Source organism: Aquila chrysaetos, chromosome 19, assembly GCF_900496995.4.
Source record: "Aquila chrysaetos chrysaetos chromosome 19, bAquChr1.4, whole genome shotgun sequence".
NCBI classification, from domain to species: Eukaryota; Metazoa; Chordata; class Aves; order Accipitriformes; family Accipitridae; genus Aquila; species Aquila chrysaetos.
Window position 1 is genome coordinate 27,894,005 of NC_044022.1, and position 26,329 is coordinate 27,920,333.

The following is a 26,329-nucleotide window of genomic DNA, read 5'->3' on the forward strand; positions in this document are numbered from 1 at the left end:
TGCTTTATGCTGGCTGTCAGAGGACAGACAATACTTGATTTAGCATGAAAAGTTAGAAAGGCCCAGAAAGACAGTATCTGACCATGCATGCAGCTTGCTGGTACGAAGTCAAATGTTTAAAACAAATTTAAGCCAGCAGGGTGAATTTATACCAGAACAGTGCTTCACATCACATAACCATAGCATTCAAATGTAGTCCGATGAGCCCTAAAGCTTCTATATTATCAACTCATGGCCACAGAGAGAAACAGACAACCAGTCAGTGACTATCCCTTGCTCTATTTTCTGCTGGTATCGTGTTCACTGATTCCCTGGGCTGCTTCTCCACTGGTGTTTCTCTCTCATGTCAGACTGTGAGTTTGCTATTTCCTTTGCTTGGTGCTCATGCAGAGTCTGCTACTGTGGGACCTGGCCCATGATAAACACAAGTAATAAATAAAGAAGATGTTATGAGATCCTTTTTCTTTCTTGGGAGCTCAGGCCAGCAACCTGCTCTGCTCGTCTCTGTTCGTACACCGAACACAAAGACCGACCTGGCAGAAGATGGGGTGTACAAGGGAGCAGGAGACCTGCAGCCATTCTTCAAGTCTCCTCTGGTCACTCACATGGACTCCCCGGTTCCCCATCGTTCTGTCCAGCCCACGGAGAGCAGACATCACCATCTGAAAATAGACCTGGTCCTCCCAGGTTTTTTGCTTAGAAGCATGGCAGTCCAACGGAGGATCGAACCCACTCAGTTCTGTGCTGACTTTGGAGGCTGTCCTGTGTCCTGCACATCACGTTGGCAGGGCCTGCCTGTGCCCTAAGCTCTTGTGACCATTATGCACATCTGGACCAAATCCAGACCTTGACAGAGACCCCTTAAACTCCCAAGGCAGGATGAGCCCTGATGCCTAGAAGCCACAGACAGATGTAGTCAAGTGGGAGTAATTGCACACAGGGGCTGTGGGGCAGCACACCTGACATGGGCGACCCCATGGGACATGGTGCTGGCTGCTGGCCACCATGGACCCTGACAGCACCTCTGAAGCCCTCCTATTCAGAGCAACAGGGATGCTGTGGCTGAAGGGTGGCCCACTGGGCAGCTGTGCTCTGAGACCTGGGCTCCCTGCCCCAGCTCTACCCGGCTCCCCGACCTGGCTCGCTCCTGCTGCGGCCCAGTGCCGAGCCGGCAGCCTGGCCAGCCTCCTTTCCCATCCTCTCACGTTTCCCGGCTCAGAGGAAGCAGCAGCAGATGTGTGAGCTGTTTGCTTTGTGCCGAGGCCACGCGGGAGTTACCTGCGCTCAGCCCAGACGCGCCGTTTCCAAATGAAACATGAGGGCTGAGCCAAGACCATCGAAATCTGGCCAAACCCTCAGTCGCTGTCGGCCGCCGCGCCAGCACCTTCCCCTGCACAGTGCGGAGCTGGGCTGGCCCTTGCGCTACACCGGCCTCACCATGGCCAGGCAGCCACGAGCTGGACCAGCTTCTCTGTGCCATCTCCATGGCCCCACACCGCCCCAGCTCCTCCCCAGGTCCTGCTCTCTCTCAGGCCTGTCCCTACACTCGCAGTCAGGAGCCCAGCCACCATCTCCAATTGCATTTCCAGAACGCCTTCCCACACGGCAAGCGGCACTGAGCAGGAAGGCACGGAGAAGGAGAGAGAGGGGGGGCCTCCCTTCGGGGGCTGCCGCAGCCAAGACATCCCTGCACACGCCTGGGGCCTCCACGCTCACCCAGGGACACATGGCTCCTCCACTCCGACCCTGTCCCTGAACCCACCCCCAACCCCTTCCCCATCTCTGTTCCCAGCCCTGGTCCTGTCCCATCCCCACCCACCTGGGACAGTGTGGAGTGTTGCCCTGCACAGACCAAACCCAAATCTTCCCCCACCCAAATCTTCCTCCTCATCTCCCACCCACTTCTTCTGCCCAGACTTCCCCCCGCAATCCCACCCTGACCCATCCCATAACCCCGCCCAGATCTGCCCCCTCCTAAACTTGCCCCTGCCCCATGTCCCTTCTCTATTCTACACCTGGCCCTTCCTTCCACCCAATTCCTCCTCCCCCCCCCACTCCTACCCCGTCCCCTGCACTCACCCACCCCACAAGCCCGTCTCCAGCACTCCCATCCCATATCGTCAGTCCTCTGCATTCACACACCCTGCATGGCCCACACTCAGCAGCCCACATGCTCACACCCCACCATGCCCCAGCACTGCACCCATAGAGTGTTTTTTCTTACCAGCTCCACTTCTTCCTCCAGGCCAATCCGGAGGCCCTTTTCCCTGGCCAGGTCACAGGACCTCTTCCTGCCTTGTCTCATGGGCCCCAGAATTCCTGCTCTCCCCCCTGCCCCCTCCTCCTGGCCCCATGGGCACTGCTTACCACCTGGCCCCAGAGCTCCTCACAGCCCCAGCCAGACATCCCAGTGCCCCACAATTCCAGCAAAGAAGTGCCCCAAACCTCACAGGTGCTTGTCCCAACAGACAGTCTGGACGCTGCCTTGGTTGGCAGTGCCTTGCTGCACTACCGCACCAGTTCCACGCTCTCAGCCCCAAGCCCCACATCTCCCCATCCCGGCTCAGATGGGCTCCATCGCCTGTCTCCAGCAACCAGGGCTCCAGGGCCGGAGCTGTGACTGAAACAGCAAATGCAGGGAACTCAAAATATACAAAATACAAATGGCATCACTGGCACATCTCGGGGTCTGCAGAACCTGTCAGAGGGGCAGCAGCTCTCCAGGCTGCACCTGTGACCTCTCACTACACGAAGGCTGATGCAGCACAGCCTCTCGGCTCAAATCCCACAGGTGCTCTTTCCAAGGTAATATAACGATACCAGTTGTGCATAATTAATGCCAATGTTCACAAACAGCCTAACACTGATGAACTTAGGCTGATGACTTCACAGGGGAGAAAGCAGTTAACAGCTTGGCTACAAGCAACTTCCTAGAGGTCTTACTCATGTTCCTGAGCACCATTTTGAGTGTCCTGGCCTGCAAGGCAGCTCCACACTTGTGCAAGCAAGGCCTGGCACAGTGGGCCCCAATCTTAGCTGAGGTCAACACTGCTTTGCACAAAGGACATCCTGGAGGTGTGCCCATAGTATCAGTGATGCCACCCAGTACTCGCATGCAGAAAGGGTGTAACAGTGCTCTGCCCCATTTCCGACTCACACTGAGCACAGGGATCTCTGTTCTAGCATTCCTGCTGCAACTGTTGCCCATCTAAGCCATGACAACTGCACCAAACAGCCATCAGTAGCAGGTCTCCCATCCCAAGCCTCTCACAGCCCTCTCCATGCCCTCCTCAAGCTCAGCTCCTGACAGTTGTACCTACCTGTAAGAAGCAGGTCCCAACAGGGGTGTTCTCCTTCAGGGACACATTGTAGAAATTACTCCTGAACACTGGCTCATTGTCATTGACATCCTGCAGGGCCACATACACTACAGCTGAAGAAGAGAGGGCAGGGGTTCCCCTGTCTGTGGCCAGCACAGTCAGCTGAGGCTGAGGATCCTTCTCATAATCCAGTGGGGCAGCTGTGGTGATGATGCCTGTGGCAGGGTCAATGGCAAACCAGCTGGAGTGGGTGTCATGGCCATGCATGATACTGTACCGCACCTCCCCATTGGGACCCTGGTCCTTGTCACGAGCTGTCACCTGCAGGACAAAGCTGCCTGGGTACACAACCTCAGGGATGCTTTGTTTGTACTCCTGCTGGTCAAAGAGTGGAGGGTTGTCATTGATATCCATCACTTGCAGCACAAAGGCTGATTCTGCCCGGAGTGGGGGTGTTCCTGAGTCAGTAGCTGTCACCCGCAAATCATAGGAGTCTCTTTCTTCCCGATCCAGAAGCTGGTCCACACAGATCAGGTAGATGATGTTGTCCTTGGTAGTGAGGGCAAACTTGCCATCCCCTCCCTCCAGTGTGACATTGACATTGGAGTACTCACCATAGTCTGGGTCGGAAACAGAGATGCGTGCCACATACTGGCCGGGCTGGGCTCCCTCAGAGATCTGCGGGGAGCCATCTTCACTGAGGAAGATGATAGTCATGGTAGGCTGGTTGTCATTGTAGTCACGCACATGAATAGTGACAAAGGCTGTGGTGACCTCAGGATGGACAGCCTTATCCCTTGCCTGCACCACCAGCTCATGCACCTTCCTTACTTCATAGTCCAGACCCTTGTTGAGCTTGATGACTCCAGTCCGGGAGTCAATGGTGAAGTACTGGTCAGGATCACTCTGCCGCCGGTTGATCTCATAAATCACATCCCCATTGTCACCTTCATCTGCGTCAGAGGCAAAGACCTGCAGGATGCTGCTACCAGGTTTCAAATTCTCTGAGATGAGAGTATGATAGCGGCTCTGGTTGAAGCTAGGAGCATTGTCATTGATGTCCTGGATGGACACATCCAGCGTCATCTGAGTACTCCGGGGAGGAGAGCCACCATCATAGGCTTCCAACAGCAGCGAGTATGATGAACGGTTCTCCCGATCCAAGACATTGCTGACCACCAGGTCCAAATACAGGACCCCATTTGGTCCTCGACGTGTTTCCAGGCGGAAGGCCTGCCCCACATTCTCTCCCTTAATCACATAGCCTTGCGTATTGAGTAGACCACTGTCAGCATCAAAGGCTGGGTCCAAGGGAAATCTGCTGCCAATGGGTGTGTGCTCTGGGATCTGGAAGGTGCTGTGTTGTTTGGGAAAGGCTGGAGCATGGTCATTGATGTCATTCACTTGGATGTTCACTTCTACTGTGATGCCCTCTGGGGTAACAGCAATGAAGCTGTAGCGGTCCCGAGTCTCTCGGTCCAGGACACGAGCTGTTTTGATGATACCGGTGTTCTCATCTATCCCCAAGTCAGTGGTAACTCCGCTGCCCTCCTGTGCCGAGATGAAATACATGTAGGCGCTAGTTCCAGGGGGCAGGCCAGCACTGATGTCCCCAATGATGGTGCCAGCTGGCTGCTCCTCATCGATTTGTAGATCCAGGGTGCCCAGGATGGCAGAGCCCTTCCCTGCTCTCAGGCCCCCAAGAATTAGCAGCTCCAGCAGAAACATGGCTGACCCCTTCATCTGCTCCATTGCTAGTGACTTGCAGAGCAGAGGGTGGCTTGATCTCCTTTGCAGTGTGCGCTTTAATCCTGCATGGAATGCAGACCAGAGGATGCTGGTTAAGAGGGAGCAGCAAAGGAAGGACAGGGAAAAAAAAAAACCTAAAGAGGGAAGGCCTGTCACGTACCTTCTGCTCAATTGCTCTGTATCACCTATCCCTCACAAGGATATCCCTTCACAAGGAGCAAAGGCGAAAATGTGTCAGAGCAGAGGGTGCCCAGAATGAAGACCTGGGGCAGCACCTAATGTCAGCTAAGCAGGTCACACCTGACAGTGCGCTGAGGTTAGCAGCTAGTACCCTATCACATAGGCTATTTCCTACATAGTCAAGCATTCTTCCCAACCACCCGCCCTCCTGGCAACACTGGAGCTAGCTGCCCTAGAGCAGAGTGTTCCTGTGCCTTTAACAGCTGAATGCTTCCTGTGAGGCTGAGAGAGCTGCCTGCAAGATGACAGAGATTTTTGGATGAACAGCAGCCTAGCACCTCTCCACCCTGAAAAAAGCTGGTCTCAAAATGGGAGAGAGCTCAACAAGTGACCGTGTTGAGACCCCCCCCAACCCCCACCCCCAGTAGCATGCCTTTCAGGACGACAGGGATATAGGTGCCAAAAACCCCATGAAGTGCAAATCTGGTGTCCCTGGGAGGGAGGAGCAGAACTGGAGCAGGCTTACATCCAGTGAACAATAAATCAGAATGGCTGTATTGCAAAGGATGTACCCACAGCTGGGAATGCCCAGGATAAAATCAGACAGGGCCCATTGTTTGGACTGGCACAGAGATCTGTGGATGCCCCAAGCTGGTACCATGGAGGGTGGTGGCAGTACAGTAGGAACGCAGCAACTCCCTCTGAACTGCCAGCTGCTCTGGCTCCTTCCCGGTCCCACACCCTCCACTGCTCACTCTCCTCCTTTGTCTCCTTCTCACTGCTCCTTGCTCATTCTGGCTCCTTCACTTCATTTCCCCCTGCCGTAGCTTCATTTCACTGCAGCAGTGGGGGAGGGACGAGCAGGGAGGAGCAGCTCCCTGCAGCAACACCACTACTGGACACGCTGGACATGCTCCCAGGGCCCAAGGACTGTCAGCCCCCAGGGGTCTGCCCACCCTCCCTCTGAATAGCCGGAGAAACTCAGCAGTCAAGGAGCTTGTGAAGAACACCAGCCTCAGTGCTGCTTTCAGCCCCCGGTAAACGAGGCTTAGTGGTCTGCAGGGATGGCGGCAGCATGAGCTCACACTTGGACTCTCTTGAAAGCATTTGCTGCTGGTCCCATAACCACTCAGGAGCCGCTCATGTCAGACGCAGGACGGCAGGAACCTCCCTGTCTTGGGGGATGGAGGTGGCTGACATAGCCTAGTTTGGGGACTAAAAATGTCAGCCCTTGACCTAAAGAACCCTACAGCAGTGTTAACCCTTTCCAGGGGACGCAGGATGATTATTCCTGGGTCCTCTTTCCCACCTCGGGTCAGCTGTTTAGATTGGTTTTCCCTGTGGAAATCCTGGGTTAGTGACAGAAAGAAAAATATTAAAAAGTGTTTTGTACATATAAAGAAGTGTTTGTTTACTTCAGTGAGCATCCAGTGCCTGAGGTCTATGGCAAGTAAATCCCCACACTCTTCTTGCACTTAGCAAGTATGAATCCTCATTATCTCTCAGGAGCAGAAGTCAATAGAAGATACTTCCATCCCTGTGGGCTGCTAGCTGGGGATCTGCACTAACTCAGTGGTCCGAGACAGCTCTCTCTCTCTCTCTCTCTGTAGCAGCTAGTTAAATTTCCCCAGATGGAGGGGTAACTGCATACATCCAGAACATGCAGTGCTGGGGGAATGGGGTCCAAGTTTGCTTCTGTGGTGAAACTGCACCATCCTAACTGTGACCCGGCTGCTCAGGTCATGGGAGGGTACAGGGCAGAGGGTTTAAAGCCTTGGTAAGAGGTTAGACGAAAACTAAATAAAAAGGAGAGTAGAAAAACAAGTAGAGGGACAAGGCTCCCTGGGGCTATCTCAGTGGCTGAGGCCAGGATGAAGCTGAAAGGGCTTGGGTAGTGCTGGAACAGATCAGGGCATAGATATGGGGAAAAAACACCTGGTTTGATTAGTGATGTGGCTCCTGAGAAGCAGAAGGGAGTGCAGCAGGGCTTTCTGGGCTGCTGGTGGGGAGGAGAGAAACTTGAAAAGCAATCTGGGGAGCGTGAAGAGCAGCTGAGAGCACTGGGGCAAACATGGAACAGAAGTTGCGGTCCTTGGGGTGGGGAAGTGGTGATGAAAGTCTATGTAAACTTTCCATCCTCCCTGGATACAAGTGGGTAGTTTCAGAGCCTAGCTACCTCTTCAACAGGAGATGCAGCTGCCAGGTTGCCAGACTGCACCAGTCCAGGATCAGCAGAAGGGCATCCATGGTACTAGCAGCCCTCTGTTCCTATGAAGTTTGCAGGCTTGGGGCATAGAGGAAGACAGCAGTGACCTCAGTGGATGCAGAGTCACCAAATCTGAACAGCTGCTTCCAATTAGCAGATAGCTCAGCGCTAGGGGCTGGCTTGACTGGTCCAGGCCCAGCCTGTGTAATGTGAGCCAGACTGCCCTGCTCCCTCTCTGTCCCTCCCACCAGCGGGCACCAAGTTCCCTAGTGAAAAATGGCAGCAGAAGCCTCTGAAGAAAACTGCTAGCATGAGAATCTGTCCAGAGAGGTGTCTGGGGCCCAAAGCCATTGTAAGGAGGTTGACAGGAATGGCAGCTAAAATGGAGTGAGCTGCAATATACATAAGCATCTCCAAGCCTAGGGCTGATAGGCCAGGGCACCAGGAAAGCCCAGCCTACACTTAGCAGATAAGTCACATTTAGGAAAAAAAGATACGAAATTACAGAGGGACCACTGCATGCATCCCTGCCTGCCTGCCAGTGGCACCTCGCATCTCATGTCAGCCATGAGGAAGGGGAAGCAGGCCCACAGCGGCCCCAGCAGAGACGCTGGAAAGACGGCACCCACTGTGCATGCCACAAACAGATGTCAGAGTGCTTGCTGTGCAAAAGCTCCATCAAAGCTGCAGATGCTGCTGATGCCATACCCAAAGTCTCACATGAGAGGCCATGACTCATGTAATGATGTTTTTGAGACTTCAGTCCAGATGAGGAAGGATTCAGAAGCCTGTTTCATCTTTGCTGAGCACCAGTCACTGACCTGGAATATGCTTTTCTCATTGCTCACTCCCAGTCCAGCCACACAGCCTCATTTCCCTCTGATATCAGCTCTGAGCAGTGACCAGTGGTGGTGACCATCCTCTAATGAAGATGCAGCCAAGCTCCACTGCATCCCTACGCATCCCATTTCTGTGCCACACCAGGGCTTCCTGCAGGCTGTCCTGTCCCTGAAAACACTTCCCCCGCAAAGGAAGCTCTAATAAAATTTCCTCACGCATTAGCCAGTTCCCACAATCCCAGCCCACATGCACCTCAGCACCGACCTGGCCCCTGCCATGCTCTATGCCCGTCGCAGAGGTGCGGCAGGGCCTTGTCTGCTCCCTGTCCACTGGTGCCCCCCGGCTGCCTGGGTTCTCTCTCCCTCAGAGCCCCGGGGCTGCCCGGCCCCCCCGGCTCTTGGCGCTGCTCGCCCCGCTCGGGGCTGCCCAGCCGTCGGGCCCACCGCCTGCCGGTGCTCCCAGTCCCCGCGCACAGCCCCGTCCCCGGGCGCTCCCGGGCGTCCCGCACGATGCACTCCCCGCGCCGGGGCTCTGCCAGCCCCGGTCTCCGCCCCGCTCGGGCCCGCAGCCCCCGCCCGGCGCCTCCGCGGCTCCTCTGCCGCGACCGCTGCGCGCCCGCCCCGCGGCGCGTCTGCCCCGGCGGCGGCGGCGGTCCCGCGCCCGCACCGTCCCGCTCGTCCGCTGCCAGTGTCGGCCCCACTGCCGCCTCGCCGCGGGCGAGGCCGCTCCGGCCGCGGATCCGCGGTGCTGCGCCGCCGCGGGCGCGCCCCCCCCCGCTCCCCCCCCTCCACCCCCCGCCCCATTGTCTGCGCAGCGCAGGCAGAACAAAGCACCCGGTCCCGGTCCCGGTCCCCGGCCCGGTCCCGGTCCCGGTCCCGGTCCCGCCCAGCCCGGGCCGCCGTGCGGCGATGCCGCCGTGCGGAGAACCGGGCGCCGGCGGCGGGGCAGCAGGAGCGGGTCGGTCCCCTGCGCTGGCACTTACACCGTGCGTCCCGCGCTGGCGGCGCTCACATCCCGCAGGATCCGGCCCCGCCGAGACGTCCCACAGCCGCTCCGGTATCCCGGCGCTCCGCCGCCGCCGTGTCTTCAGCACCGCTGGCCGCTCCGGTCCCCCCCCCCCCCCCGCCCCGGCGCACCGGTGCCCTCCTGTGCCGCGGCCGCTCCCGCGTTTCGGTGTGCCGGCCTCCCGGTGCCGCGGCCGCCCCGGTGCCGCGGTCGCCCCGCGGAGCGCTCGGCGGCAGGCGGCGGGTCGGCGCTGGCTCGGCGCGGAGGCTCCTGCTGAAACCCGACCCAGCGCCGCCCTCAGCCCCCCGCTCCCCCCACCGCCCCCATCCCCGCCCCGCCACCGGAGCGCGCCGGCAGAGCGCGGCCCCGGAGCGGCCCCGGGCAGGGGTCCGGGGCGACGGGACGGCCCGGCGGGGCACGGGGCACGGAGGGGCCAGGGAGCAGCGTCGCGGAGAAGGCCGGCACGGAGGGGGAGGAAGGGCTGGAGCCGGGGTAAAGAGGGACGGGGAGGAAGCAACGGGCGCCGGGAGCGCGGGGAAATGGGAAGGGGTAGGCAGGAGCAAGAGGCAGGGCAGCGGTGGGACGGGACAGGGCGAGGAGAGGACCGGGCAGGGGATGGAGGGTGGCTGTGGGTGACATTGGGGGCATGCGGGGACACGGTCGCAGAGGCACAACCCATTCTCTGCTCTCTGCCACAGCTCCTTCCTAAGCACAGAGCCCAGAGCCCAAGTACCTGTAACCTGCCACCACCTTGCCTCGCAGCAGGGCTTCCAATGTCCAGGCTGGAAGGTACTCATCTGTAGTGCCTGTGCTACCGGTGATTGGGGCCCCACCAGTCTACTAAGAGACAAACCAAGACTCTGGTGAGTGACTGTCTAGGCTTCTCCGCTGGTGGCTTCCTCCCTGGCTCAGCTTGACCACCCAGACCGTTTTTCTCTGCTCCAGACAGGCCAGGTCACAGCAGTATCGGTGTGTCTGTTGGGGGCCACTCAGCCTCCAGGCCGATAATCACTACTGGGCCTTCTTTTATTTCTTAGTAGAGAAACTGCCATTAACTACAGGTGGTGACAGTCCATTGCTAAGATCATGTGCTATAAAGGCCACAGCTCAGTCTGCTTCATTAGGAAAATGTCTAGTTTCTTCCATCAGTGACAATCAATTCAAACAGAGAATATGGACCACCAGACTAATTTCATACAGAAGGAGCCTTTCAAGATTTGCATGTCTGCATCCCTTCCCGAATACCACCTAGGCTGATCTGGATTTAGAAATAAAAAGTAACTCTGGATTACTTTTACTGATCTAAAGGTACCCTGGAGAAACAAATCCTTTTGACCCTGAACAGCACATCTTACAATTTGTGTCATAAATTCACTGAGCTATAATATATTCAGTTTATTTCCTCCTACATCTATCTTCAGAAGGTCACAGGAAGGCAGGAAAAAAGCTCAGAAGTGGGGAGCAAGGATGATAAAGGTCCAGATCAGCTTCAGTGCATGGAACAATTCAGTCTTCATTCTGGAAAGGAGACAAACGAGGGAAATGGGGAAGAGAACAATGAAATCATGAGTGGTCTGTGGAGGGTGATTTTGTTCAGCTCAGTGGAGCTGATTTTGTTCACTGTGTCTTCCAATATGAAAGAGGCATGAAATGAGGCTAACAGAAGCCAAGATCAAAATACACAAAAGAAGGTGGTACTTCATGTGAGGGACTGTGGATCTGGGGAACTTCTTGCCATAGAATGCTGTGGATGCTCAAAATCTACATTGGCCCAAGAGGTGCCTGGATTAGTTCACAGAAGAGAAATCCTTTGAGGGTTCCTGAATAGAGGACACCACCTCCAGCCCATGAAGTCACGTGAGTCACAAAGAGTTCAGTCTGGAGGTGTCCTTAGGTGAAATATCGTGTCTATGCTTCTCCTGTTCTTCCACACCTTCCCGTGCATCCACTTGTAGCCACCGTTGGAGCCTGGGCTAGAGGGAGTCTTGAGCTGACTCCCAATGACATGGTCCTTACAATCTTGTGTCTGTTCCAGTTTTAACAATGACCTTTCAGCCTTGATTTAGCTATTGTGTCCTTATTTCTCTTTATTTTTGTCTACAGTTGTTTTTTCTTACATTACCTTATTCCCTCCCAGATATTTTCAGAAACAGCAGTAAGCGTAACATTCAGCATCTCTTCTTCTAAAGGAAACAAGCCGTGTGCTCTTACTCTTATCTTATGATCAGCTATCCATTGCTGTTATTCTAGTTGCTCTTCCATATGTATGTCTTCTAGTTTAAATTAATGTCTCTTTAATATAGCAGATCAGAATTCCCACTGTGTTCTGAAGAAATGTCATCTGCACCTTATAGAAAAGCATTTAAGGGAAGGCTTCCTTTCTCTACTGGAAATGTCTTGCTTGTGGTACTTTGGGATGGCATTTGCTTTTTCATAGTTGCATCATCTTACTATCTTACATGTGACTCACACAGGTATTCTTCCTCTTCTGTGGTTTCTGACTAGAGTCATTTCCAGCTTCTGGCCCAATATTTTCTAATACCTCGCTAAGACCGAGATCCACAATGTGATTTAGGCATATACTCTCCATGGTTTCTAATACCTTGGTGTTTCCAGCAGCGCCTTTATTGATATGGGTTCAAATGCATTAACTTTTACTTTTTGATAGATTAATCAAATACGTGGGGCTGATGGTGCTGAAAGATGTTGATGTGATCACAAGGCTGCTGTCCATTACACATAAAAAATTGTGCCTTTGGAGAGGTGTTTGATGACTGGAAATAAGCTAATAGACCTGGCAGATCTTTAATGACACTTTCCATAGAGCACAAGATCTCTTGATCCCCATGTGTTAGAAATCAGGAAAGGAAGGCAAGAGACCAGCATGGCTGAGTAAAGACCTGCTGGTCAAACTAAAGGGCAAGAAGGAAATGCACAGGCAGTGGGAGCAGGGACAGGTATACTGGGAAGAGTATAGGGACCTTGCCTAGTTGTCTAGGGATGCGGTCAGGAAGGCCAAGGTGCAGCTGGAGCTGAACTTGGCAAGGGATGCAAAGAATAGTAAGAAGGGCTTCTATCGGTATGTCAGCCAGAAAAGGAAGGTCAAAGAAAGTGTACTCCCCCGATGAACACGACTGGCAAACTGGTAACAGCAGAGGAGGAGAACGCTGAGGTACTCAGCCTGTTGCAGGTAACTCCAAGTTGAGTGGGAGTGTTGATCTACTTGAGGGTAGGAAGGCTCTACAGAGGGATCTGGACAGGCTGGATGGATGGGCTGAGGCCAATTGTATGAGATTCAACATGGCTAAGTGCCAGGTCCTGCACTTGGGTCACAACAACCCCGTGCAACACTACAGGCTTGGGGAAGAGTGGCTGGAAAGCTGCCTGGCAGAAAAGGACCTGGTGGTGTTGGTCAACAGCCAGCTGAATATGAGCCAGCAGTGTGCCCAGGTGGCCAAGAAGGTCAATAGCATCCTGGCCTGTATCAGAAATAGTGTGGCCAGCAGTACTATGGCAGCGATTGTCTGCCTGTACTCGGCACTGGTGAGGCCGCACCTCAAATACTGTGTTCAGTGTTGGGCCCCTCATTCCAAGAAAGATATTGAGGTGCTGGAGTGCATCCAAAGAAGAGCAACAAAGCTGGTGGTCTAGAGAACAAGTCTTATGAGGAGCGGCTGAGGGAACTGGGGTTGTTTAGCCTGGAGAAAAGGAGGCTGAGGGGAGACCTTATCGCTCTCTACAACTGCCTGAAAGGAGGTTGTAGCGAGGTGGATGTCAATCCCTTTTCCCAAGTAAGAAGTGATAGGACAAGAGTAAACGGCCTCAAGTTGTGCCAGGGGAGGTTTAGATTGGATATTAGGAAAAAATTCTTCACCAAAAGGGTTGTCAAGCATTGGAACAGGCTGCCCAGGGAAGTGGTTGAGTCACCATCCCTGGAGATATCTTAAAAAAATGTAGATGTGGCACTTAGGGACATGGTTTAGTGGTGGGCTTGGCAGTGTTATGTTAACGGTTGGACTTGATGATCTTAAAGGTCTTTTCCAAACTAAATAATTATATGATTCTATGATTCCTTGAGTCTGCTCAACAACTTTTTTGCCTCAGTCTTCACTGGCAACCTCTCTTCCCACACCTCTCGAGTGGATGGACCTCAAGGCAGGGACTGGGGGAGCAAAGTCCCTCCCACTGTGAGAGAAGATCAGGTTCGAGACCATCTGAGGAACCCAAACATACATAAGTCTATGGGACCTGACAAGATCCATCCCAGAGTCCTGAGGGGATTAACTGATGTAGTTGCCAAGCCACTCTCCACGATATTTGAAAAGTCATGGCAATCAGGTGAAGCCTCAGGTGACTGGAAAAAAGGAAACATTACACCCATTTTTAAAAAGGGTAGAAAGGAGGACCCTGGGAACCGCCGACCTGTCAGCCTCACCTCTGTGCCTGGGAAGATCATGGAACAGATCCTCCTAGAAGCTATGTTAAGGCACATGGAGGACAAGGAGTTGATTCGAGACAGCCAGCATGGCTTCACCAAGGTCAAGTCCTGCCTGACCAACTGTTATGGGTTTGTGTGGCACGGGTTTTTTTGGTAGCAGGGCAGGGGCCACAGGGGTGGCTCCTGTGAGAAGCTGCTCGAAGCTTCCCCAGCTCCAACCCGGACCCGCCTCTGGCCCAGGCTGAGCCCATCAGCAACAGTGGTAACACCTGTGGGAGAACAGATTTAAGAGGGGAAACCTGCAGTTTTGGGGGAGGAGATTGGAATGTGAGAGGAATATCTGTGCAGATACTGAGATTAGTGAGGAAGGCAGGAGGGGATGCCCCTGCAGCCCGTGGTGAGACGGCAGGCTGTCCCCCTGCAGCCCATGGAGGTGAACGGTGGAGCAGAGGCCCCCAAAGATGGCCATGACTCCACGAGAAAGCCCACGCTGGAGCAGTGTGTGGCTGAAGATCAGCCTGTGGAAAGGACCCATGCCAGGGAAGTTCGGGAAGAACTGCAGCCCATGGAAAGGACCCACATTGGAGAAGTTTGTGAAGAACTGTCTCCTGTGGGAGGGACCCCACGGTGGAGTAGGGGATGAGTGAGGGGTCCTCCCCCTGAGGAGGAAGGAGCGGCGGAGACAAGGTGTGGTGAGCTGACCCCAACCTCCATTCCCTGTCCCCCTGCGCTCCTGGGGGGAGGAGGTGGAGAGAACCGGGAGTGGGATTGAGCCAGGAAGGAGGGAGGGCTGGGGGGAAGGTGTTCTCAGGTTTGGTTTTACTTCCCAATATCCTTGGTTTGTTTTGATTTGTAGTAAGTTAAATTGATTTTGTTTCTTTGCCAAGTTGAGCCTGTCTTTTGCCCATGACCACAAGTGGTGAGCGATCCCTCCCAGTCCTTATCTCGACCCATGAGCCTGCCTTTATATTTTCTCCTTATCCTGCTGTGGCCAGGGGCAGGGGGCGGGAGTGAGCGAGCAGCTGCATGGTGCTTTGTTTGGCTGGGCTTAAACCACGACACCAACCCAGTGGCCTTCTATGATGGAGTGACTACATTAGTGGACAAGGGAAGAGCTACTGATGTCATCCATCTGGACTTCTGTAAGGCCTTTCCCACAGTCCCCCACAACATCCTTCTCTCTAAATTGGAGAGATATGGATTTGATGGATGGACTACTCAGTGGATAAGGAATTGGCTGGATGGCTGCATCCAGAGAGTAGTGGTCAACAGCTCAATGTCCAGATGGAGATCACTGATGACTGGTGTCCCTCAGGGGTCCATATTGGGACCAGTACTGTTTAATATCTTTATCAATGACATAGTGGGACTGAGTGCACCCTCAGCAAATTTGCAGATGACACCAAGCTGAGTGGTGCGGTTCACACACCTGAGGGACAGGATGCCATTCAGAGGGACCTGAACAAGCTCAAGAAGTGGGCCCATCTAAACATCATGAGGTTCAGCAAGGCCAAGTGCAAGGTCCTGCACCTGGGTTGGGGCAAGCTCTGGTATCAATATGGGCTGGGGAATGAAGGGATTGAGAGCAGCCCTGCAGAGAAGGACTTGGGGGTACTGGTGGATGAAAAGCTGGACATGACCCAGCAATGGGTGCTCGCCACCCAGAAAGCCAACCACATCCTGTGCTGCATCAAAAAAAGTGTGGCCAGCAGGTCAAGGGAGGTGATTCTGCCCCTCTACTCCGCTCTCGTGAGACCCCTCCTGGAGTACTGTATCCAGCTCTGGGGTCCTCAGCACAGGAAAGACATGGACCTGTTGGAGTGGGTCCAGAGGAGGGCCACAAAAATGATCAGAGGCTTGGAACACCTCTCCTGTGAGGACAGGCTGAGAGAGAGTTGGGGGTTGTTCAGCCTGGAGAAGAGAAGGCTCTGGGGAGACCTTACTGCAGCCTTCCAGTACCTTAAGGGGGTCTGCAAGAAAGATGCAGAGGGGCTTTTTACAAAGGCATGTAACGATAGGACAAGGGGTAATGGCTTTAAACTAAAGGAGAGTAGATTCAGACTATATGAGGAAAAAATTTTTTACTGTGAGGGTGGTGAAACACTGGCACAGGTTGCCCAGAGAGGTGGTCGATGCCCCATCCCTGGAAGTGTTCAAGGTCAGGTTGGATGGGGCTCTGAGCAACCTGATCTAGTTGAAGATGTCCCTTCTCATTGCAGGGGGGTTGGACTAGATGACCTTTAAAGGTCCCTTCCAACCCAAACCATTCTATGATTCTATGATTTTAACATTACATTCACCTTTAAGAAAAGGCAAGGAGGAACTCAAAGAACCACCCATTTGTCAGGGTCATCTCCGTTCCCAGAAAACTCATGGACCACATTCTCTCAGAATCCATTTTTTAACATATGGAGAACAAGAAGGCAATCAGGAACAGTCAGCATAGATTTAGCAAGCACAAATTGTGCTTGACCAGCCTGATTAACTTCTCTGACAAAATGACTGGCTATATGGATGAAGGGAAAGCAGTGGATGCAAAGTGCCTTGACAGCCTTGACAGTGGCTCCCACAGAATTTTCATTTATAACCTGAGGAAGTATGGGCTGAATGAATGGAGCATTAGGTGGGCTGAAAACTGGCTGCACCTCTGGGTTTAAAGGGTAGTGATCAATGACTCAACATAGGGTTGGAGCCTGGCAGCCAACAAAGCATGCCAAGCATTGATTTGGGACCCAGTATTGTTCAGTATCTTCATTAACGTTCTATGATGACACAGGGTGCAAATTTGCAGATGACACTAGGAGGGGTGGCTGATATGTTGCACGGCAGAACTTTGGTCCAGAGACATGTCTAGTAACTCAAAGAATTGGATTAGCAGAAACCTCATGAAGTTCAATAAGGAGTAGTACAAAGTTCTGCACCTGAGGCAGAATAACCCCATACATAATTGGTACAGGTTGGGATCCAACTGGCTGAGTTACAGTCCTGCTGAAAAGAATGTGGAGGTAGGGGTGGACACTGAATTAAGAGTTGATAGTATGCTTCCATTGCAAATAAGGCAAACAACTTACTGCACTGCATTAGGAGAAGGGTGAGCAGCAGATCAAGGGAAATAATTATCCCCCTTGACTTGGGAGGTGGTGAAGCCACACCTGGAATCCTATGTACATTTTTGGCTCCCCCTGTTCATGAGGGATATGGGAAAACTGTAGGAGATAGGTAGGGGCCTGGCACACACAATCGATTTATAAAGAGAGACTGAAGAAGCTGGGCTTGCTCAGTCTAGTGATGAGTAGGCTAAGGGTTTTTTTAATGGCACCCTACTGCTACTTGAAGGACAGGTTAAAAAGATGATGGAACCAAACGCTTCTGCATAGTAGCAGACAACAGAACAGTAACAATGTCATCTTGGGAGATTCAGAGTGAACGTTAGGGAAAGTTTTTTTTTCACCAGGAGGGTAGTGTAGCACTGGAAAAAGCTACTCACAGAGGCTGAGAATCTCAGCTCCTTGCAAGTTTTCAAGGCTGATCCGACCTAGTATTGTTGACAGTCTGTCTTCAAATGAGAGGTTGGAACTATGCATTTCTGGACACTCGTTTTAACCATGAAGGGCGGTCTACTATGAATCTATGAATTTAATTCAATTTCTGTTATGCTACTCCTTAATAATAGCTTTTTGCTTTTATAATGTTCTGGTCACCCTCTATACTCAAATGCTTCTTTGTGTCACTGATCAACCTTATCAGCATACTTTTTTGGGGGGGGGGGGGTGAGGCGAGACCTTTACTGAAAAAAATTAAATAGATGAGCTCCAAAACTGATCCTTGAAAAGACTGTGCATTTCATCAAGCATAAAACTTCTGATTTACTGGTAATCCTCTTTTTTTTTTTTTTTTTGCCAGTCTTCCACACCTTACAGGTTTTGTATTAGTTTCTGTTTTCTCCATTTGAATAAATAATTTCTCATGTGTTACTGTAGCACTGCAGTTCAGATAGTCTGATCAACCTTTTTTCCTGGCCCCCAAAAAATCACTTATAAAGAAAGTTGTCTAATGTGCTAGTCTGGCATGATTTAGCAAACTTGCTGCATTTGATCACATTTGCCATTTATTGTCATATTTTCAAATTATCATTTCCCTTTAAAATCTGCTTTGAATCCTTTATACTACTGCAAGCAATCTGCATTTTCCTAGGTCATTCACTTCAGTCCTCCTTTTTTCAGTATCTGTGATGTTTGTTATTCTTCAGCCCCATGGTGTTACCTCAGATCATTAAACAGCCCTCCTCTCAGACTTGCAATTTGTACACAAGTGCTGCCTCTACTTAGAGATGGAAATTAGTGGATTCCTTCTGGTCTCCTAGCAAATTCTAATTTACTATATATTCTTGGAGCCCTTTGGCAAGAGAAGGGACAACAGATCCATATGATGGGCATGGACATTCAGAGAAATCTTCACCAGTCTTTCTGACATGCAAGTACCACTGGAGCTGTATGTGGACTGGTAGAAAAATGTAAGTCAAGCTATGCCTTGTAAGAGCAACTAAGACACAGAAACAAGACCAGAAATATGCTACTCGGCTATTCAGGGCAGAAGGATACCGGTAGTAGTGAAGGTTGGGACTGGACTGCAAGGCTCCCAGCTGTGTCATGCCTTTTAATATTAATGATATGGAGGCCAGAGTGTGGAGAAGGGAGTTGACTGAGTTCTTTGGATTAATCAGTGCTTTGGTGAACTTCAGAAACTGAAATAACATAGGAGCTGGTGAAACATGGCAAACTGGAGCCAGTAGTGACCAAAGCATAGCTGGAAGGCAGCATAGAAAACATGCTCTCTGCATGCTTTGCATTTCCCTAGATCTACAGGCAAATACTGCAATGTAATGGGATGTCATGCTATCTCTCATGTTTCTATTCTGCCACCACAATGATCCTGATCCTGGAGTCGTGCACATCCCCACCTGGACTGGACTCTGCATGTTCCCACCCTCACACATAGCAGGTGGGATGTAGTCTGGCAGTTTAGCACCTTCCTGCTAGATGGCATCTTGCTCCTGAACCGGATAGGAGCAATCTGGCAGGTAGCCCAGCAGGACTAAGTTGCTCACAGGCTTCCACTCTTGCAGGCTGGAGTCTGGCTCAAAAGTCCCAAACAGGAAATCCTTCTAGGATGTGTTTAGGCTCTGATTCCCGGATGCTCACAGCAAGCAAAGGCTTCCTGCATTCAGAATGGACGTTAAAAATAAAAGAAGACAGGCACCTGCTAGGAAGATACATGGCTGGGGTGGGGGGGCGGTGGGGGGGAAGGGAGGAGCTCTCCCGAAGACAGAAGTAAGTTTTTTCAGGTGAGATCCCAAGTTTGCCTCTGCCATTTGGAATGCCCTTGAAATCAATGAAATATGGAGAAAAAGTTGCAAGGTCATTTCACCTAGCAAACAGAGCAGGTACCTCAGCTTTGCAGCTCTATATTCACAGCCTGGTCAAAAGGAAATGCTGCTAGTGCACTGCTGCTGGATGTAACCTGACTAGATAGCTTTGAACTTTACAGTGGAAGAGTTCTTCTGCATCTCCTGCTTGTCTAGATGGACACAAAGCTCCTGTCATAAAGTCCTTGCAACAGGCATATTTCTGTGCCATAGGGTTTGTTCACGAGCAGCCTGGAGCCCTGAATGTAAGGTCGGCTCCCTGGGCTGCATCTAATGGGATGGTTTTAAGGTAGAGCAGGGAGAGTTCATGGCTTTTGTTAATTTGTTTCTGAGAACGTTTACAATCTTGGAAATGTGGTGAAGCTCTGGCAGTGCTGGAAGCAGCTGGATTGAGCAGTGGTCTTAACATCACATTTATGCTACATCATGCTTGGAGTAAAGATGTCCAGCTATCACCTCCCCTTGCTTCCCATCTTTCTTATGGTAGGCTGGTAAGGACTCCCACAGTCTATTTTCCAGGGCTCTATCTAGTACAGTCCTAAATGCCCTGAACACTTGATTGTCAACCTTGCCTCATTTTTAGAGAAATTTTCTAGCACAGCAAAACCTGTGAAATAGTTGGGCTTAAAACATTGCTCCTTGCTACCTCCTTGTCTTGAACTTACATTATACCATGCATCTTGCAGGCTGGGAGTCCCACGGCTCATCGTTTCATCTGCCCCAGCCCTGGACTTGTTCTTAATTTTCCCCATTCCTTGCATTCCCAACTAGCAGCTCTCTTGTAATTCAGCTTGGGACTTCTCAAACAGCTCATTTGGTATTATTTTAAGTTATAGCAGCATCTAAAGGTTAAGACTTCAAGTGCAGCAATAAGACAATTCATGCCCAGAAGGCAAAATAATCAAAAGTGAAGACAAGTAAGCAGATACAACAAAGAGCATGGAAGGATAAGGCTACAAGTGAGATAGCAGTTACATTCTTTGCAGGTACTTTCTAAACAGCATAGTATAGGTAGATTTTAAACAGTAGAAAAAAAATCTAGGGCTGTCAGCTGCTTCATTCCCATACCTCAAAGAGGGTTCAGCTGAACCCAGAAGTCCCTGTCATGCTCAGCAGATGTGTACCTAACTAGTTCTTAAAGTCCTCCCATAATAAAGACTTCATAAACCTGCCAGTCAATCTATTCAGTGCTAAATTTTCTTTGCTATTATTTAAACCCATTATTTCTTGTACTATCTGTCATGAACACTGGAAATAGATTGTTCTCTTTGCAACTGTCTTTTACAAATCAAGGCGGTTATCATATCTTCTCACTCTTCTTTAAGCTAAACTGCCCCAGAGCATTTAATCTTTCCATACTGTATTTTCTCAACCTTTAATCATCTTCTCTAGACTTTCTCAGATTTGTCTACATTCTCTGAAGTGCACTGACTTAAGATTGGACACAGTACTGTGGCTAAGGGCCTTATTACAGCAAAGCACAGCCAGAAATGATACTTATGCATCCTGCAAGTCATATGCCTGTTTATACCATCTCATATGATGTTATTTGTTTTTTGCAACAACATATCCTCAGCTGATTCATATTCAACCTACAGGTCACTATAAACTAAACATGGAGAACTACTGTATAGACTGCTGCTTCTCAGTCTCTACCTGTACAGCTTATTGTTCCTACCAAGTGGATAATATTCCTACCAAGGAATAATAATAATTTTAATATTTCTATCAATGTGGTTTACTGTCCTGACTAATCGTCTGCAAGGAAGTATGGACTGATTAAACAGAAGCACAGAGAACAGTAGGGAAATTATATTACTGCAGCTTTAGTGATGTAAATTTAATGTTCAATATTTATAAAGACTGTAGAAAACTCAAAGTGGTCAGAGAAGAGTCATAAGAATGACTCAAGATCCGTAGAACAAGTTTCCACATGGAGAGCTTCAGAAAGATTAAAAAAATAAGTGATTTCTAAGTATCTGTAAGAAAGAAAATTTTTAATTGTGTATAATGTTTCAACCTAGCAAATGAAGGCAGAACAGGAGCAATGGGGTAGAACTGCAGTTATACAAACAAAGTAAAGAGCAACAGTTCAATGGAAGGAGGAATTAATCACTAGAATAACAAAGAAAAAGGCATAACAGATTCCTAGCAGTCAAGGTTGTCCATCTTCGGCTGGACAGGGTGCTGGGCTGTCTTGTCTAGACCGTGCTTTTGCCAAGAACAGTTGGAAGAGATGATCTTTGAGGTCCCTTCCAACCTGGTAGTCTATGATTCTATGATCTTTCTCAAGAGATGTGCCAGTTCAGTGGAAGTTACAGGGTTTGAAAGAGGAGTCTCTCCCTGAGGTTCTATGAGCTTTGTGCTTCCCAAAAGACATAGACAGTGTCACCTGGTCCTAGTGTCTGAACTGCCGTCTGAATCTGTGTGCTGCTTGCCCCATTAAAGTCTTCCCAAATTGATGGCTGAACTGTGTCAAACCAAGAAATGATTTTTATGATGAGAAAAGGGAATGAGAGAATGATGAGAAGGAAACCATTTAATACATTTTAGTCTGTGAGCCAAGACAAAACCGAAATCAACATTTCCAGAGAGGGGAGTTGACGGAGCTGAGCCCTGTGCTACTGACTGCTCTACTTCCTGTCCTGGCTTCTTCCATCCTCCTCTTCTGGAATCTCTTCATCCACGTTTCTGCAGCAGGGTGACCTCATTTGGCAGCGGCCTCTGCAAGCATACGCTGACTAAAGCGCACCATTCTCATAGGTGCCTCTTAGAAAGCTGCTCACTAAGGCCTGGACTTCCTCCCTGGTAGCAAACAAGTCTCCTTCTGTTCCCCTGAAAATCAGCTGGGAGGAAGTGAGATGGGGAGGTGGTTTCCGAAATACAGTGGATTGTGATTACAGACATAGTCTCAGATCCATGGGGTGGGGGTGGGGAGCACAGGAGCTGCATGGGGAATCCAGATTATTTTGGTGTGAGGTAAACACGTGCCTTTGATCAACGGTGTTCACAGGCAGATACAAGCTGGATGGCAAAGGGCCTGCTGGTGTTTTGTAAAAAGAAAAAAACAATTTGAGGAATATCCCTTCCAAAAGTACATGGCTTTTGCTTTGGAGGAGTTTTCTATATATAGTGAGGTGATTATTTCAGAATGGAAAATGTTTGTTCAGGAAGGAAAGGCTCTGAGATCAGCAGAGTCAAGTCTCACCCACATGCTGTCGGCTCCATTGGACTCTTCTGCCTAGCAGCAGGGAGCTGGGAGGAGTCTGCAGGGGCGATGTGACTGTTCAGGAATCACCCACCTACACCTGAGTTCTCCTCACTCAACAGCTTGGGTTGAAGCTCTGCTGTGTCACAGAGGGGCAGGTTCTGAAGTAAGATCTGATGATTCCTCCAGGAAAAAGAAAAATGCAGATGGTCTGGCCTTCTTTTTGCCTTTGACAAATTATTATCCAGAACCGATGCTCACTGGGATGCAATGTGATATCCCGCAAATACACTATGCTCCTCTACATGCCAGCAGGCAAAGTGGCAACAATGTGCACACGGACCAAACGGCCCGTGCTAAATATGCTGCGTGCATATATAAGGTCTGAACTGCACTAAATATACCCGCCGCAAATAGACACAGGAAGCTGTGGTTCTTAAACTAGCGAGGACGACACAGAAGCGCACACACCCCTCTGCTCTCTCGGCCCCCCCCCCAAGGCAGGTAGGAAGGAACTGGTATGATACAGCTCCATCTAGTGGAAGTTTATCTATTACACAGTCTTAATCTCAGGATTACTAGTTATTTTGTGTTGGAGCATTGCTTATGAGTCCCAGATACAGACCAGTGCGTGTGCTAAATTTATCGTGTTTAAATTATTTAAAAAACCCGACAAAAAATCATTAACTTGCAGTTTAAGCTGCTCTGACACACATAACTTGACAGAGGTTACCATTACGAAACGTCAAACGCTCTAATCCAAATCACAATCCAAAAACATCCTATAGGTTAAAAATGCACATATAAGCCTACCACACACTTTAAAAAGTTACTCAGACCTCCAGGTTAAATCACAGCTGCATAGCTCCTCCAACAGCAGAATCAGGCTATAAACAACTACTTAGCTGGTTCTGCTTTACATAACCCTTAAGGGCCATAACTGACCTAGCAGGAGGAAGAAAGTAGATTTGGTTTATGAGTCAACGATTCTTAAATATCTAAAAATAACTCAGGCCACTGTGAGGCACTGTGAGACAGAAGAAGGGACAGGTAACCCAGGAGCAGTATAAAGATGTTATCCAAGAAAGTAGATATGGGGTAGGGAAAACCAAAGCCCACCTGGAGTCAAATCTGGCAAGAGATGTGAAGTGCAACAAGAGAAGCTTCTGCAGGTATATCAGCAGCAACAGGAAGACTAAGGAAAACGTGGATCCACTGCTAAATGGGGCAAGCACCCTGGTGACAAAGCACGCAGAAAAGCAGCCTTCAGGAATCCCAGGCCCCTAAAACCAAAGGGAAACTCTGGAGCAAGGAAGACTTACCCTTAGTGGAGGGTAATGTTAGGGACCACTTTTATCAGACTGGGCTTACACAAGTCCCTAGGACCTGAAAGAATGCACCCACAAGTGGTGAAGGAGCTGGATGACATCACTGCAAGGCCACTCTTGATTATCTTTGAAAGGTCATGGTGACTGGGGGAGGTTCCTGAGGACTGGAAGAAAGCAAATATCACTCCTATCTTCAAGAAAGGCAAAAAGGAAGATCCAGGGAACCACAGGCCAGTCAGCCTCATCTCAATTTACTATAGACAGAGAATTATATAGACATGCCCCATTTTTTCCACCTTTCCTTACTGCATCCCCTACCTCATGCATGCTGTCAGTGGAGCACATCAGAGAGGTTTTATAGTCCTACCTAATGAACTTCTGGAAGGTGTTTAGATTTTGTAAGGAAGGCATTTATAAATGCTATAAACTGGAAATTGTACCTTGTCTGCTTTGTGTGCCTGTGACCTGAGGGCAATTTAGTGGCTGCCAAAGACTTCCATCATCAATCATAGGTAAGATCCTTCCCTGTTCATGTTCATCAAAGAGAATATCAGAGAGGAGAAGAGGATCATAAACTTTGAAATGTTAAATTTAAAATCACACTAAGGCTTATGGGAAAAAAAAAAAGATACAAAGGGTAAACTAACACTCTGGCTTTAAAATCTGTGACTCCGTGCAATAGCTGTGAGACTCACATTCTCTGCAGTTACATAAAGTATCACACAATTCAAATGGAAGGAGGAAAAAACATCCCCTGCAGGTAGGTGTTTTTAAAGGTGACGTGAGAAGTGTTTAACCCATATGGTTACTGGAAGTGTTCAAGGTCAGGTTGGATGGGGCTTTGAGCAACCTGATCTAGTGAAAGATGTCCCTGCCCATGGACTAGAGATTTTTAAACATCCCTTCCAACGCAAACCATTCTATGATTGTATGACTCTGTAATTATCCTCCCTGATGTTAGTGTACTGCATGACTGTCCCCTTAATGTTGGGTGACAATGACAGTGTTTTGTGCTGATAGAAAGACAGTAAGCAATCAAAGAATCATAGAATAGGTGAGGTTGAAAGGGACATCTGAAGAACTTCTAGCAAGCACCTCTGCTCAAGGCAGTGTCAACTACAGCAGGTTGCTCAGGACTGTGTCTGGTTTTGTTTTGGGTATCTCCAAGACGGGAGGCTACACAACGTCCCTGAGCAATCTGATTCAGTGTTTGACCCACCTCACAGGAGAAAGTCTTTTTGTATGTTTAAATGCAATCCTGTGTTTCAGTTTGACAGTGTCAATGAGGTGGGATACCTTAAGGAACAGTGGAAAAAGTGGGTTATGTCCATATAATTATTCTCTGTAATAAATGAAGAAGTGAAGGAAAAACAAGGAAATACAGAAGTGAAGGAAATAATGCTGGAAAATGAGGAAGTCCATAATAGTCCTTGGTTTTACTAAGATTTGTTTCACAAACTGGGATTGGGTACCTCCAAACCAGAATATATGGGGTCTTCATAAGAAGGACTGAATCACAGAATAATTGAAGTTGGAAGGGACACCTAGAGATCTAGTCCACCTCCCCTGCTCAAAGCAGGGACAACTAGAGCCTTACTAAAGTTGAGGCAAACAACATCCACTGCTCTCCCCTCCTACACCAAGTCATCTCATTGTAGAAGGCTATCAGGTTAGTTAAGCATGATTTTCTCTTCATAAATCTTTGCTGACTACTCCTGATCACCTTCTTGCTGCCTTGTGTTTGGAAATGGTTTTCAGGAAGATTTGCTCTATCACCTTCCCAGGAACTGAGATGAGGCTGACCAGCCTGTAGTTCCCTGGATCTTCCTCTTTACCATTCTTGAAGATAGGAGCACATTGGCTAAGGTGTCTCTTGGTATTCCCTTTGAAGCTATGGCACTCTCTGACGCAGTGTTACAGTACTTCAGCACTCTGAATCCCATTCCATGTTTTAACAGTCTAAAATTTCAACCAGTTTTTTTTGTTTGTTTTGTTGTTGAACTGAGGCCCAATATCACACTTTCATTGGCTAAGGCACCAGACTTCCCTGTATGAATAACTACTTCAAAAAGATAATAAAGATAAACTTAGAATCCATAGAAATGGAAAAGAGGCTGATTTCTACACCTGAGAAGCATGGTGTCAAAAGCACAGGTGCTAGTAGTAATAAGGATATGGAAATGCTCATTTCTCAGATGGAAACAATTATAATTTAATTTTAATTTGGTTCTTACATTGCCTCTGCAACCCAGAATGGAAAGAATGGGCATACATAACTGTAGCAATTGATAATGGAAGCAATTTTTAACCAATTCTACCACATTAGAAGTGAAATATTTGGTATCTAATGCAGTACCTATATTTAGGAAGAGATTTCTTAAAAAGTATTTTGAACAATTACAGGTCTGTTAGCTTGATTGTAACAGAACGCAAAACTGTCCTGGATGGAATCTTACAAAACAGACCAATTCAGCTCAAAAGCAGGATGCAAACTTTTAACAGCCTAAGTAATTCACAAATGAACAACTTAACTAATAATGTTGTGAATTTCTGGTCATTGGTAACTCCTGAATCAAAACGTGTTTGTGTGTGGTTTTGCTTTGTTTTGTTTTGGGTTTTTTTTTTCAAAT

At 49.6% G+C, this 26,329-nt stretch overlaps 1 protein-coding gene across 3 annotated transcripts in view; it reads right to left on the minus strand.

Annotated features, from left to right (window-relative positions):
- DCHS1 (dachsous cadherin-related 1) overlaps positions 1 to 26,329 on the minus strand; it is an 85,565-nt gene that overhangs the window by 44,923 nt on the left and 14,313 nt on the right. The window contains exons 1-2 of one of the 3 annotated variants that reach the window (XM_030042309.2): positions 9,278 to 9,397; positions 3,321 to 5,131 (exon numbers count right to left, since the gene is read on the minus strand). In XM_030042309.2, the coding sequence (XP_029898169.1) occupies positions 3,321 to 5,072 (1,752 nt within the window). In that variant the 5' untranslated portion in view covers positions 5,073 to 5,131; positions 9,278 to 9,397. Of the gene's footprint in view, positions 1 to 2,445; positions 2,504 to 3,320; positions 5,132 to 9,277; positions 9,398 to 26,329 lie in introns of those variants that run through there. The other 2 variants (XM_030042311.2, XM_041118401.1) reach the window with 2 other exon arrangements.